Below are 15,659 nucleotides of genomic sequence, written 5' to 3'. Positions count from 1 at the left end.
ACGACAGATCTTTATTTGTTAGGCGAGTGCCTGTAACTTTACATACATCGCCAAAATCCAAATTGGCAAGTTCAATTTTAAGCTTAAAACGTATGCCAACGTGCTGTGGTTACGTGGTCGAAAAATTGAGCAAATAAGATAGACATAAAAGTAAACTAGTAAACTCAATTGTGTTCTGCAATGGTCACCATTGATCAGCACCACTAAGGCAACTATTGACAACATAGTCAATTAAAGTTTAACTGGGACACAGATAAAAAAGTGCCATTATGGAAGTATCTGCAATGGTTGCTAAGCATTCGATCAGTTGCCACTATCCCATCATTGTGAGTGGCTTGATATTGCTCTGTGGAATTAACAAAGAAACGAGAGGTGACAAAAAGGATGGTGCCACTCTTTAGATGCCAAGACATTTTGCACCATGATGGAATGCCTTATAAGAACAAGCATTTACAATGCAATGGTTTTGCCTTTGTTAAAGTTAGAGCTATTGGCATTGCTCTTGACACTCTGAAGCTCCACTCTGAAGCTCCACTCTGAAGCTCCACTCGGAAGCTCCACTCGGAAGCTCCACTCTGCACTCTGAAGCTCCACTCTGCACTCTGAAGCTCCACTCTGCACTCTGAAGCTCCACTCTGCACTCTGAAGCTCCACTCTGCACTCTGAAGCTCCACTCTGCACTCTGAAGCTCCACTCTGCACTCTGAAGCTCCACTCTGCACTCTGAAGCTCCACTCTGCACTCTGAAGCTCCACTCTGCACTCTGAAGCTCCACTCTGCACTCTGAAGCTCCACTCTGCACTCTGAAGCTCCACTCTGCACTCTGAAGCTCCACTCTGCACTCTGAAGCTCCACTCTGCACTCTGAAGCTCCACTCTGCACTCTGAAGCTCCACTCTGCACTCTGAAGCTCCACTCTGCACTCTGAAGCTCCACTCTGCACTCTGAAGCTCCACTCTGCACTCTGAAGCTCCACTCTGCACTCTGAAGCTCCACTCTGAAGCTCCACTCTGAACTCTGAATCTCCACTCGGAAGCTCCACTCGGAAGCTCCACTCGGAAGCTCCACTCGGAAGCTCCACTCGGAAGCTCCACTCGGAAGCTCCACTCGGAAGCTCCACTCGGAAGCTGCACTCGGAAGCTGCACTCGGAAGCTGCACTCGGAAGCTGCACTCGGAAGCTGCACTCGGAAGCTGCACTCGGAAGCTGCACTCGGAAGCTGCACTCGGAAGCTGCACTCGGAAGCTGCACTCGGAAGCTGCACTCGGAAGCTGCACTCGGAAGCTGCACTCGGAAGCTGCACTCGGAAGCTGCACTCGGAAGCTGCACTCTGCACTCTGCACTCTGGAATCTGGAATCTCCACTCTGCACTCTGAATCTCCACTCTGCACTCTGCACACGCAATTTTGGGTGGGCGACAGGTATAACACCAAGGCTGTCTAACCTCGATTCCACCTCATATCTCTTTCATGAACCACCATACATGTCCTGCCCATTTATTTCACTCATGCATGGGTTTTTTTAATCCCTGCTTTCTCCCTTTGTCAGCGTTTTACCGTCATTTTCTTTATCAGTCTTCACCCCGTTTCTCTCTCTTATTTTGGATGGAGGCTGGTGTTAAAACAATAATAAGTGCGGGTTTTCAAATACGAGCGCTGGTGGACCCCTGCAACCAGCTCAGCTGCTCAAAGTAAGCACGGTATAATCTTCATGCCTCCTACTTTCCCTGCAGCCAACCATCTCCTCGGATGACGGGCTGCCGGCGATACCTCCCTGCAGCTTGGTTTGACCTTCATGCCCTTTCCCGGCGGGTGCCCTCAATCCCGGACCAGATTCGGGGGCGTTCCCGAGAAGAGGCTTTCGGCTGACGTAGCCAAAAGCCAAAGAATCTCGGGAACGCCCCCGTGTCTCCTCCGGCATTGACGGACAGGCCCCTCGTCCAATGGCTAGGCTCCATTTATGGAGCCAGCCAATGAATGACGAGGGCCGACCCAAACCCACACTACAGTTCTCATTTTCGCGAGGCAAAACCTAATAAATGGGTCCGTCCCGTGCTGGAATGCTAAGGGCTGAGCTGATCTGAGGCTTGCAAACCACCGCATCAAATCACACCTGAAGGGGTGACTCATCCACTGGGAGCAAAGCAATGAATAAATCATCCACACGAGTTTTGTGCAACTTCCTCTCAAACCTGCTTAGCCCTCACAGACCTCTGGAACAAAGTAGCTGATGTGAGTAACCAAAGTTACACAACGGGTAGGGAGGGAACTTTGCTAGGTGGCATCCAAAATGCCCCACAAGTCTAAACAGCGGAGAATGAGAGCATCCGAATACACTCTAAGTCACTAGATCAGCAGGGAAGGCAGAACCCCCAAAAGAGTAAGTTTAACTACTGGTGGATGTCCATCTACCTGCAGATTACTCATCTCATTAATCTCCTCTAGAGCCAGACTGGGAGACTGAAATGTCTATCCTGCACAGCCAAATGGTGCCATAGCCCCAGCTAGACTCCGGTGCCTACACAGTAATGTCGTCACAGAGGGTATATGGTACAACACTAGCTTTCGGAGGCCTGTTCCCATAACTTTCGAGGTGAAGAAAAGACTTACAAAATTGGCAGAAAAACAGTGCAGAAAACTAACTTGGAATTTTGCCAAACATGTAAGAACAGTCCTCAGAACGGAAAGGAGGGTGGATCAGTAAGGTAAACAACAGTATCCACCATAAAGATCATTACTAAACTTAAGTAACTTATTCTTTTCATGGATACTCCTATCTGCAGATTCCTGATCTCCTAAGGCAATACCAAAGCAGTACTCCCCTCGAAACAGGGGAGAAGAGAAACATCAATCAAAAACCTTGCAACAAGACTCAAAGTGTCTGTTCCTGCAAGCCCAGGGCAGACAGTAATGTCGGGCAAAGTAATGACACTAATTCCACATTACAGTCAAACCCACGTCTCTGTAAGTAACACTCCTGGATACTTCCAAAGAACTTGTCTTCGCCCCCAGGGATAAAGCCCAAAATATACCAATAAATCTTTTTTTAAGGGCAAAGCAAACAATTTTGCAAAGAAAATTTCACAGGACAACAGATGCTGTTGTGTAACTGAGCAAGAAGGAAAGACGCCAAAAAAGGCGCCGAAAGAATCCCGGACGCAGCGGTCGCTAAGAGCGGCATCTCCGGTGCAGCCAGGGCCATGAGAGCCCCTGGACGCGGTGGGTTTTGCGGTAGGTGTTGGCGGGTGTCGTAAACCGCATCCCAGCGGTGGATCCGTGGAACCGTGAGAGCCGTGAGAGCTAGACCGAGCGCGGCGGGCGCCATCGGCTGTGCTGTAGCCGCGAGAGGCGTGGTACCTACCTGGACGCGGCCGAGAGCTGTGAATGGTGCCTTGGGAACCCCTACGAAGGCGGATGGCGCTGCATGGGGCATCCTAGGGGAGACTGAACCGGCGAGAACAGTTAAGAGTCCCTTGATGTGGCAGGGCCGCTGTGAGGGATACCCCGGGGTAGCTGGAAGCTACGCAAGCCCTACCCGGATGCTCCTGGAGTTGCGAGCAGTCCCCTGGAGGAAGCGGAGGATCCCTGGGACGTGGAACCATCAGACCGGCTGGGGCAGGTAGAGCTACCTGGACGCGGTAAGAGCTGTGAACTATATCTTGGTGCCTGGGAGAGGCTGGAGCGGGGAGAGTACTTAGGACATGATAGTTGCCGCAAGTGGTACTGAAGCCTAAGACCCCCTTGCACGTCCCAGCAATCTCCTATGTGAGTCTCCCTGGTCTTAGTGGGAGCGGTGAGGAATCCTGAGCTGGCTCCTAAAATTGTATAAACCTACAAGGTACGAACTCAGGGAATTGGAACTGGGTGCGAGTGCTGGCATGAGCGGCGCGCCGGGCACCGGCCCGAAGTCTAGTTTCCTTACTGCGTTTGCTGGAAGCAGGCCTGAGTGGCACCTCTATCGTGGGTCAAAAGCAGGGAACAGAAGGGGAAAACATTTAGAGATTCTGCCCTGCTGGGACCCCTGGGCAACAACTTGTCATTTCCAACTTACCTACTACAGTGTAATGGCTTATAAGAAACTCAGATCTAGAACCATCTTTATGAAAAGAATGGGAACGGATGAGGCAATTAGAAAGAGCACCAACAAGGTGGTAAGAAATGTAAAGACAACAGCAACCCCTGGGATTAGAAAGTACTTCGCAAAAGTAAACTCAGATGACCAGGAGCAAATAGTAAAAGATCAGATAAATCTGGAAATAGTAGGTGTTACTGAGGATGGAAAAGGCGCAATATACCCAACTTAAGAACAAACCCAAATAATTCCTGAGGCAGTGCAAAAAAAGATCCTAATTGACCAGGTGTACTCAACTTCAGACTTCATGGCAACCGGATCAATAACACTGGATCTATCTAAAATACAACAATCTTTCAATTGCAATACCATTTGCCCAGATACTAACACCAAAGATGGAATATCTCAAATGGGACCCCAAATGGGGACCGATAACATACAGAACAGTACTCCACAAAATCAATGGATATAGAGGGTCTCCTCGAAAATTCGCCAGATCTCTCTATCTTTAAAACTACTGGCTTGACCAACAATTACACTTCAGTTTCCAAGTCACTGTTTATTCTGCAAAATATTCTGGTATCAGTTCTTAACCATTTAGGCAACATACTGGAAAACACTGATCAAACCTTGACGTACAAATAGGAATTTTAAAATTTCTGGTCGAGGAAAAAAATAACAAAGAACAAATCTGGTCAACAAAAATAACAGGAACTTGTGGCAAATGTCAAGGGGTAATTGGTGACAACTTAAAAACCAAAACGGACAACGTGCCACTCCCCCTGAAAAAAGAAATTGCAACACAAACCGGAAAGAAATCATCTGGTGAAAATGTAGGAAAGCAGGGAGACATCATTGCATATTCCCTCAGAAACCTTTTTAAAGAGGAAATTAATTTAGAACCACACCAACAATCTGTGACTTATTACCCAATTTTTACAAAAAGCAAAACCAAATTTAATACGACCAGCCCTGTAATACCTGACATTGAAATAAACGTTGACACTGGTTTAACTAGTGAGGATGCACAGGATTTGGAAAACACAAAAGAAACAACGGCAAAGAAAGATAAAAAAGAGAAAGGCTATAAGAAGATTCAAGAGGAAGAAGGCTAATAAAATCAGATTTTAGAATAAGACTCCCCTACATAGCGTTTTACCAGATCAGGAAGGAAGGCCAGCACCACCCCTGATACCGAGGATAAAGCACCAGAAGTCACCGGTGAAAACCGACAACAAAAATCTTTATCAACAGTCCACATTAAATCTAAAGGCTACTAATTTTATACATGATCTGGTAAGTCCAACATTAAGAGGGACCTCTAAAGGACCCTCAGAATCACAGAGTAAAGGATCACAAGCAGAGGAGATAAGATCCAACTACCTACAAATCACAGAGTTATTCCCTACCGATGAAGCTCCACTCAATCGCGGTCGAATCATTAATTTACTACAACAGATCCAGCCGCTACAACTTCTAGCGCGAAATGAAATTAATCTAGTAATGTTTACGAACAAAGCTAAAATAAACTGCAATTGTAGAATTCTGGTCCCCAGCCTTACCAGGAATTATTCATAAGGAGAGTGAGACTCTCAACAAATGTGGCTATGACTTGATCCCAGTATTAAAAAAAATGAAGCCTGCAATATGATGTATCCACTTGAAGGATCTCAAAAACGTACCAACCTACAAATAAAAAGTTCTATCCCTTAGACTGCCCTGCAGCAAATATATTTCTCTACATAAAGAATGGTGAAAGGGAAATTTGGAGCAAAAGCACCCTCAGTAAGGAAACAACATTGAGGGATCATCAGTCATGGGATTGGATATCTGAGACCCTGAATAGTAACAAGCATACTAAGGACACTAAATCTTCTGTTTAGCACAGGCTTATTGATTTTCTCTTGGAATATAGCGGGAAAAACTAAAGAAAAAAATGGCAGAATTAGTAAAAAACTCTCCCGCTATTGTTGCCCTACAAGAAACATGGACTACACAAAATTTCAATTTGGAGAGATATTTCATATATGACATCCCTGCTCTGCGGGTCGAGCGGGGCCATGTGAAGGGTGGGTTAGCAATTTTACTAAGCGAAGAGTATAACTGGGCCCAAGAAATAATCCCAACAAAATCTTATAATTATCAATGTATTAAGATTAAGTGCGGGACAAATCCTTCAGATTCCTTAAAAAACTTACTAATCTTTAATGTATACATCTTTCCCGGAGCAAAAATGGATGGACTGTTAATAGAGATCCTAGATGACATCGAACAAATAATCGAAAGGCAAGATTATCCATCGTTTCTCATCATGGGTGACCTTAATGGAAAATTATCCAACGAGGAAATATTAAAATGGACCAATTGGTATAAAGAAGAGGCGCTGGAAATTTCCATACCGTTATTTCCTAAAGGGAACAAGGCGGATAAAAGAGGTAAAATTCTACTAGCGTCGCTCCCAACGTTAAATGGAATCATATTAAATGGGAATGTGCAAGGCGACATTCCCGCCTCATACACGAGACAGGGAAATAATAGCTCCTCACTTCTGGATTATATGATATGTAGTTTTGACTTGTTTGCGTCCGCTTCACAACTTAAAATTAATTTTGTCCATGGTAGTGATCACGCCATACTACAGTTACGTACAGAATGGAAAATACATTTATGTCCAACCAGCCAAATCATGTACAACTACAGCACAGTCATGGTAAACCAAAAACAAAGGCAAATTCATTGGAACTCAGTGACACTTAAGATGACTACCTTAATAGACATTAACCAGCTTCTCCAAGCAACACATTCTACAAATCAAATAACGAATTTTGAAATGATCATAAAAAAATTAACACAAAAATTGCAGAAAAAGTTGACGCAACCAAGATCTACAAAGAATCAAAACAAAAAGCCAAAACTAGTTACCAGTACAAAGCTTCAAAATAAACTGATAAGAGCACAGTTCTTAGAAGGTTCATCGCCTAGACAGGTAGAAATTAACAAATTAAAGAACCAACGTAGGAGAGAAAAAGAAAAACACAAAAGAATAACCCAAGATAAAAACTGGGTGGATCTGCAGTTAGCAGCAAAGCAGAACAACCAACGTGCCTACTGGACCATAATCTCCAAAGAAACGGGCACGAAAAAACACTACAAACTATTCCGGTGCCCCAAAAGAATGGGAAATCTATCTCTCTAATCTATACAAATTAAACACCACCTCAGAAATGGCCTATACGTTTTCTAGTAATACAGAAATTGAATCCTTAAATACCGGAACATCTACCCCCTTTGCTATCGAGATACATATAAGAAAGGCGAGATCAACAGGAGCAACTGGCCCTGATCAAATTCCAATCAAGGTCCTCCAGTCAGACCCCAAAGGATGGAGTAAGATGCTATTCCCCCCCCCCCCCCTTTTCAACTACATTCTTATCACTGGGGAAATCCCTAAGTCTTGGAAGGGGAGCATCATCATACCTATACATAAAAAGGGATCAAGACTCCAACCTGGTAATTATAGACAAATCTCTCTTCTGGATGCCACAGGAAAGATCTTCACGGCAGAAGTCTTGGATCGACTTAAAAACTGGGCTTTTTCATCTGGACTGATTCCTCGATACCAGGCAGGTTTTAGACCAAAGCATTCAGTCACGAACAATATCGCTATGCTGCAAACCATCCTAGATAAATGTGTGTCAATTAAATCTCAGGTTGCCTATGCAGCTTTAATCGATTTTTCGACTGCATTTGATAGAGTGGACAGGGGAATACTCTGGAAAAAAACTTAATAAAATGGGTATCCCTGATCAGCTACTACGAATATTAATATCACTGCATACAGACACCTGGTGCAAGGTTCAAAGGGGGAGAGAAAAGGGCTCAACTAGCCCTATCCCGACCCCTAATGGCCTCAAACAAGGATGCCTTCTCGCTCCCCTATTGTTTTCACTTTATCTCCGTGATATGCCTCAATGTCTCCAGCAAGTACGCAGTTTTCCACCAAAAGTAGCCTCCCACAACATACATACGTTGTTATACGCAGACAATATTATTATATTAGATCTAACTCCATTTGGTTCACAAGGCAATCTCCAGGCACTGAATAATTACACAGAGGAAAATGATTTAATCCTTAACATCACTAAAACAAATATAGTTTCGCTTTCAGGAAGGAAAAAGAGCTCAAAATACAGCTGGACCCTTGGGGGAGAAAAGGTGGAAGAGGTAAATGAATACACCTATTTAGGCAGAATCTTCACCAAGACTCTACAAAATCGGCCACATACTGTGAACTTGACTAGGAAATCTGAAGTACATGCGGGAGCTCTCATGGTTATACGCAGTGTCAGGACACAGGCATTTTTCTTCCCTGCTTAAGGTATATAGCGTCAAGATACCACCAGTACCATCATATGCATTGGAATATATTCTTATAAACCAATGGAATTTTCTAGACTTAAAAGAAGGGAAAATACTACGGAGATTAATGAAGGTGTCTCAAGCTGTTCCAGCACAAGCTCTCCGCCTCGAGTTTTCATTAACCAGCTCTTATTCTCGAGGAATTGCTAACGTCATCAGGTGGGCGTATAATCTCCTGCATGCGGAGGAAGGAACTCTTCGATCTTTGCTCAAAACAGAAACTTTTGATAGTGACTCGTCCAAACACGTTTTTAGTAAGAATATGTTAGCAGCCTTTAAGCTAGCAGAGACTAACACCAATTTGCTGCTAGCTTGGACACCAGCCCAGTTGAAGCGCTTTTTGAAACATTTTACTCCAAGACTTAGTTTCGATCTTGACTTTTCGCACTGCTCAAAACTATCTGTATATAAGAATTTTATTGAAGCTATAACATAAGAAACCTCAGCAGTATATCGCTTTCAACCTAAATCATAGTGTCCGGAGAGCGATTGTTCTGCTCCGGTTCGGTATATTTTCGGTCAAAACTGTAACATCTAAATGGCACTTAAAGGAAAGCTCCATATGCAACCTGTGTAATGGCGGAGTGCAGGATGTAGAGCATTTAATGCTTGTATGTCCAAATCCAAAGGTGGTAACGGCAAGAGGTTTCTGCAATCCATATACGTCAAATGTAGGATTAACTCAGCAAAGGAACTGATCATTTTATGTAAATTTCCTCTAAATGAATTTGTCTGCCATAATTTTTATACATTTTTAAAACCATTTTTAACTTTGTATTAGCACAAGAAATTTTAAACTGTGTAAAAAAACTGAATTTTATGCTTAAATTTGTGGTCCTCAGTAGAGTACGAAAGCAAATAAAATAAAAATAAAAAGGACAACAGATGGGGTGGTGCTATATACAACTCAGTGACTTTAAGACACATCTGAGGAGGCCTTAAATTAGAGATGGAGCCATGACTCCACCTACCAGCACCGAAGAGGTATTCCAATTACCAATCCTGTCTGGCCCCTGAGGAGATTCAATCAATCAATCAATCAAATTTGTAAAGCGCGCTACTCACCCGCTAGGGTCTCAAGGAGCTGGGAGGGGAGGGATCCGCCACTGCTCGTATAGCCAGGTCTTGAGTTATTTCCTGAAGGAGAGATGGTCCTGGGTCAGTCGTAGGTGGATGGGGAGGGAGTTCCATGTCTTGGCCGCCAGGTAGTAAAAGGATCTTCCTCTGGCGGTGGCTCTGTGCATGCGTGGGACGGTGGCGAGGCTGGTCTTGCGGAGCTGGTGGGTGGGTGTGTAGAATGTGAGGCGGTTGTTGAGGTACTTGGGGCCCAAGTCGTGGAGAGCCTTGTGTGTGGGTGAGGAGTCTGAACGTGATTCTCTTGCTGACGGGGAGCCAGTGCAGGTCTCTCAGGTGGGCAGAGATGTGGCTGTGGCGGGTGATGTCCAGGATGAGTCGTGAGGAGGAGTTCTGTATGCCCTGTAGTCTTCTCTGGAGTTTGGCTGTGGTTCCCGCGTAGAGGGTGTTCCCGTGGTCCAGTCGGCTGGTGACGAGGGCCTGGGTGACAGTCTTCCTGGTTTCGGTGGGGATCCATCGGTAGATCTTTGGGAGCATGCGCAGGGTGTTGAAGTAGGATGTCGAGACGGCGTTGACTTGTTTGTTCATCGTGAGGGAGGAGTCCAGGATGAAGCCCAGGTTGTGTGCGTGGTCCGTTGGCTTGGGGCGGTGCCCAAGGCAGGCGGTCACCAGGAGTCGTCCCAGGCGGAGGGGGATGATTCTAGGATGAGGACTTCCGTCTTGTCTGAGTTCAGTTTCAGGCGGCTGGTCTTCATCCACTCTGCGACGTCTCTCATTCCTTCCTGGAGGCTGGCTCTGGCGGTGGCGGGGTCGTTGGTGAGTGAGAGAATCAGCTGGGTGTAGTCTGCGTAGGAAATGATGTTAAGGTTGTGTTGGCGTGGGCTGGCTGCGAGGGGGCTCATGTAGACGTTGAAGAGGGTGGGGTTGAGTGAGGATCCTTGGGGTACGCCGCAGATGACTTCGGTGGCCGTGGATCAGAACGGGGGGAGGCGGACTCTCCGAGTCCTTACGGCGAGGAACGAGATGATCCACTCCATGGCCTTCCCTTGGATTCCGGTGTTGTTGAGGCGTTGTATTAGTGTGCGGTGGCATACTGTGTCGAATGCTGCTGAGAGATCCAGGAGGATGAGGGCAGCTGTTTCCCTGTGGTCAAGCAGGGATCTGATGTCGTCTGTAGCTGCGATGAGGGCGGTCTCGGTGCTGTGGTTAGCTCGTAAACCGGACTGAGGGGTCGAGGGATCCGTTTGTCTCGAAGAAGGCGGCGAGTTGTTTGTTGACGGTCTTCTCTATGACTTTGGCAGGAAAAGGGAGGAGCAAGATGGGACGAAGTTCTTGAGGTCCGTGGGGTCTGCGGTGGGTTTCTTCAGGAGGGCGCTGAGTTCGGCATGTTTCCAGCTCTCCGGGAAGGTGGCGGTGGCGAAGGAGATGTTGATGATGTCCCGGAGTTGGGGTGCGATGATGGAGTCGGCCTTGTTAAAGACGTGGTGCGGGCAGGGGTCGGTTGGTGATCCGGAGTGGATGGTGTTCATCGTGCGGGTGGTGTCTTCGGTGCTGACCGGGGTCCAGTTGCAGACGGTGGTGGTCGGGGGCGCTGGTTCGGTGGTTGGGTGCGTGGTCTGTGCGCCGAAGCTGTTGTGTATGTCGGCGATCTTGCGGTGGAAGAACGAGGCGAGTGAGTCGCAGAGGTCTTTCGCGGGTGTGATTTCGTTGTTGCTGGCGCTGGGGTTGGAGAGCTCTTTGACGATGCTGAAGAGTTCCTTGCAGATGTGGGTGTTGTCCAATCGTTCTTTGGATGTTGCCCTTTTGGTGGTGCGGATCAGCTGGTGTTGTATGCGGGTGGCATTCTTGAGGGCTGTCATGTTTTCTGTAGTCTGGTCGTCGCGTCAGGCTTTCTCGAGGGTGCGGCAGTTTTTCTTGGAGGTTTTAAGTTCGTTGGTGAACCACAAGGTTTTCTTGCTGCCGGGTCTGCTGGTAGTGTTCTTCAGTGGCGCGAGGTTATCGGCGCAGTTGGTGAGCCACTGTGTGAAGTTGCGGGCTGCTTCGTTGGGGTCCGTTGTGTTGACGGGAGGGCTCTGGCTGAGGGAGGTGGTGAGCTGGTCGGCAGTGATCTTCCTCCAGCTCCTGCAGGGAACTTGTTGCGGTGGACGCAGCTGTGATCAGTCCAGTGTAGTCCGGTGGAGTGGCTGAAGGAGATGTGCTTGCTGGAGGAGAAGATGGGGTCTAGCGTGTGGCCGGCGTAGTGGGTGGGGGTGTTCACCAGTTGCTTGAGTCCGAGGTTGGCGAGGTTGTCCAGCAGGGTGGCGGTGTTACGGTCATTGTTGTTCTCCAGGTGGAAGTTGAGGTCCCCTAGGAGGATGTAGTCTGGGGAGGTGAGGGCGTGCAGGCTGATGAAGTCTGCGATGGCTTCGCTGAATTGTGTGGGTGGTCCCGGGTGTCTGTAGATGAGAGTGCCTCTGAGGGTGGTCTTGGGGTCGGTGTGTATCTGGAAGTGAAGGTGCTCGGTGAGGGTGTCGTCAGAGTTGGTTGTGATGCGGAGGGTGTTTCTGTGGACGATGGCGATGCGATTGAAATGTGGCGCACTCTTCATCCCTTAGACCAACAATACACCTTACTCTCTGGGGTCCATGGGAGTATGTCCCACATTGATTATCTCTTTTGCCAGGACCCTTCGCTTTCCATGTATGGTGACATTTCCTTCTTACCAAGGGGCACCTCCGATCACTCGCTGATCCTAGCACACTATGGTGGGGCTTCACCTCGCCCGCATCGAGAGATGGCCCTTAATGCCTGGTATCTCCGAGTTCCAGACATACGGGATAAGTTGAAAAAGGCCACGTCTGACTATTTTGCAGTCAAACTGAAGGTAATAAAGGGAAATAGAGGATAGGCGGAGACGAAGCCTGTGAAATCACCAAATACGACAAATCAGAACAAGCATTGAAAATGCAATAGGTCTCGCCTTTGATTACGTTAATGCCATTTGCTTTGCTAATGGTATTGTATAGCAAAGCAAATGGCTTTAACTTAATAAAAGGCTAGACCTATTGCATTTTCAATGCTTGTTTTTGTTTCCCCCATCTATACGCAAATGTCTTCATTTGCGGTCTAAGTAACTCGGTCTAATGTAACCCATTCCGAGATGTCCGCCTGGAGCAGAGCACTAACCCCCTTCCCCTTCCAAGATGGCCGTATTTTAGATCTTGAAGAATATCCTTTTCTTCAAGCACCGGAGCACGACGGCTGCATATATTCTTCCAATATGTTTATCACATTTTGAGCAGTTGAGGCAGGATCTGGTTCCCAACACTTTTTGATGCATTCGTTTTGCTCTCGTGCCAGGCACATCTGATGTTGTAGCTGTAATAACCGGAAGCTCCACTCTTACAGTCTTTCGTGTCTTCCGTCTGGGTTTGTAGTTCCACGTCCTCTCTTTCTCTAGTGCTATAAGATCCCCCTGGTGTTGCGCATGCGTGTTCTAGAGTTTGAAGTTTGGTGTTGTGTCTCTTCATCTTTGGAGGCAGGCAAAGAGCGGTGGGAGCAATGGGTGAAAGGGGTCACAGGGAGAATGGGCGAGGGTACAGGCGAAACTGGACTGTGAGTAAAAGCGTGTAAAGCACTGGGGCTGCGGGTCATAATGGGGGAGCTGGATAAGTGCATGGGTGAGAGATCAGGTATCAAGGTGAACGGAATAAGATGGGGGCATGGGCAAAACAAGGAAAGCCAGTCACCAGCGCACCACGCAACAGAAACAAGTCTGCCTCGCAGCGGAGACTGCTGCTCCTTAAACACACCACTCGAGACAACGGATCTAAAGAGTTAAATAAAACACGTAGAACTTTGCACAAACGCAGCTCTTAGTCCCCTTTCAATAAAACATATAGGCGGGCAGAAACAATGGTTGACGTATATTTTTTACGACGTTGCCAACAACTCAATCACACATGAAAAGGACGCGCCATATTTCAATGGACCTGATTCCATTGAAAGAAACAATCCTCAATGTACTAGTTACTAGATCCTGTGACGGTACTACAGAAAATTCCACTATTTGGATAGTTTAAAATTTCGCGACAGGATCCTATTTAAATAATTAAAAAATATGCACACATTGAGTTTTTTTACATTTTCCTCAAAATCGAATGAGTTTTCATTTAATAGTAATTTGTCGAGCAACGTATATTACGCGCTCGTACACCAGCATAAACGTGGCTTTTCAAAATCCATATTTTATGTCTACATATTACAGAACAAGCAGCTGTGTCTCAGAGGGAAGGGTCTGCTCGGGGAGAGAGATAGAGGTAAGGGGGAACAAATAGTGCTTCCCCAGTAATTAAAGGCCATAGTGTAACGCAGCCGGTAAAAGATCCAATTCCGGTGGGCGGGGCCAAAAGGGGACAGGGTGGCAACAAGGAGGGATTGAAATGCCTTCGGTACAATCATTGCACTACCTTTTGAATAATTTGTGACGCCTAACCACGCACACAAATGAAAACTGAAGGCGAAGCTGGGACATGGCTTCGGAATCTGCATTGATTCCAAGAAGCCCTCTGCATGGCGAGAGTAGCGCATGCGCTGCTTTCGCCAGGCTGAGACCTAAAAAGGACATCACAAATTAGAAACAATGGGAACACAAGAGATATGTGAAAAATGCATCTTATTACTTGGGGAATTTAATATTGATATTGCCATATTTTGCTAATAACTCACGAGAAAGACTGCAGGATGGTTAAGAATAATGCTTTGAGAAAAAAGCTGATTATTGGATATGAACATTTAAAGGACCCTCTGTCCTCTTTTGCTTTTGAGCAACAAATGTAGGCTAGTGAGATTTTAAATGTGACATTTTCTAATGAGGTGAAAAAAAAACCCATAACAAATGTTCAGGTATAATAATAGGGCAGTTCAGTTATGCTGTTTCGTCAGCAATTACATTTTCAAAACTGTATAGTAATTATCCTTACATGCAGCAATGTCCCTTTGCACAACCGGCATACACGCAGAAAAGTAACTATCCGTGGCACAATTTACCAAGCAATCTGCTATTTTTATTCATCCAGTACATATATGTAATTATCACACAGACCTCTGTGCGAGTGATAAACGTTATTCCTCATTGGAAGCTTTGGAGAAGCATTGCTCCTTAATATCTGCAGCTGGAGGCCCTACCCTTACAACAAGCATTGGCAATGCCAATAGGTCAGGCTTAGGTACGCACTGCTAAACCATACTTACAAATCCATGTGCGCTGACTGCCCTCCTAACATCTCTGCTGCTCGAGAGAAATGCCATAATGTATCTAGTTATCTGACTCTTTAATAGCATTTCAATGGTTTGTGTGCCTCTAAAAATTAAAGTTCAGGCAACTGGATTAATAAAATGACGGCAGATGTGTGAAGAGCCAGCACTTTTTTGTGGAATCAAACAACTTCGGCCCAATCAAAACAGGTATTTCTGTATCCTAACATGTGGGTGGAGCCAAAGCGCCTCTCCTGGTAATGCTCACATAAGTGTCTGGGCACAGCTACACTTTCAAGCCAGGACATGAAAAGGATTCTTACCGGCTCCCTTCACCCTGTACTGCCACGCTCTTCTTTGATCAGAGTGCTCATGTAACATCAATACTTCATCTTTATTTTTAAAGAAAATCACCTACCTTTGACCTTGGCTATAAGTGTTCCTGCGGCACCAAGAATATCAACTGAATTCAGAGTCTGGTGTTTGTTTATCACAGCTTTCAAAACACGGAGGAGCTCTCCCAGACGTTCGTGAGCCACCTGGTGTAAACTGTCTTGATGTTCTGCAAGAAAAGGAGAAAAAAAATTCAGCCAAATAGAAGTAATTAATTAATAATTAATCGAATTATTTAATAAAGTTAGCTAGAAGGAAATGACCATCTGATTAAATACCATCCTAATTCTACATCATAATCTGGGCAAAAAGACAATGGGGACCTATCAAACAAAGAATTCACACTATTTTAGGGCGAGGCAGGGGCAGGTAAGAAGATCTCTAACTGGTGTAGGTTGTCCATTTCCACATGTCAGAGCGGAGCCGAAGTGCGGGTTGCTATTGGCTTTCGAAATCTGGGAGTGAGAAGC

At 46.1% G+C, this 15,659-nt stretch overlaps 1 protein-coding gene across 1 annotated transcript in view; it reads right to left on the bottom strand.

The window, feature by feature from the left end:
* Positions 1–15,659, bottom strand: part of ARHGAP29 (Rho GTPase activating protein 29) — a 393,170-nt gene that overhangs the window by 170,941 nt on the left and 206,570 nt on the right. Inside the window, exon 3 of the mRNA XM_086957877.1 lies at positions 15,215–15,358. Coding sequence (XP_086814003.1) covers positions 15,215–15,358 — 144 coding nt within the window. The remainder of the gene's footprint in view (positions 1–15,214; positions 15,359–15,659) is intronic.

The sequence above is a fragment of the Lissotriton vulgaris genome, chromosome 1_1, assembly GCF_964263255.1.
Source record: "Lissotriton vulgaris chromosome 1_1, aLisVul1.2, whole genome shotgun sequence".
Classification (NCBI taxonomy): Eukaryota; Metazoa; Chordata; class Amphibia; order Caudata; family Salamandridae; genus Lissotriton; species Lissotriton vulgaris.
This window is presented reverse-complemented; position numbering and strand designations above follow the sequence as displayed.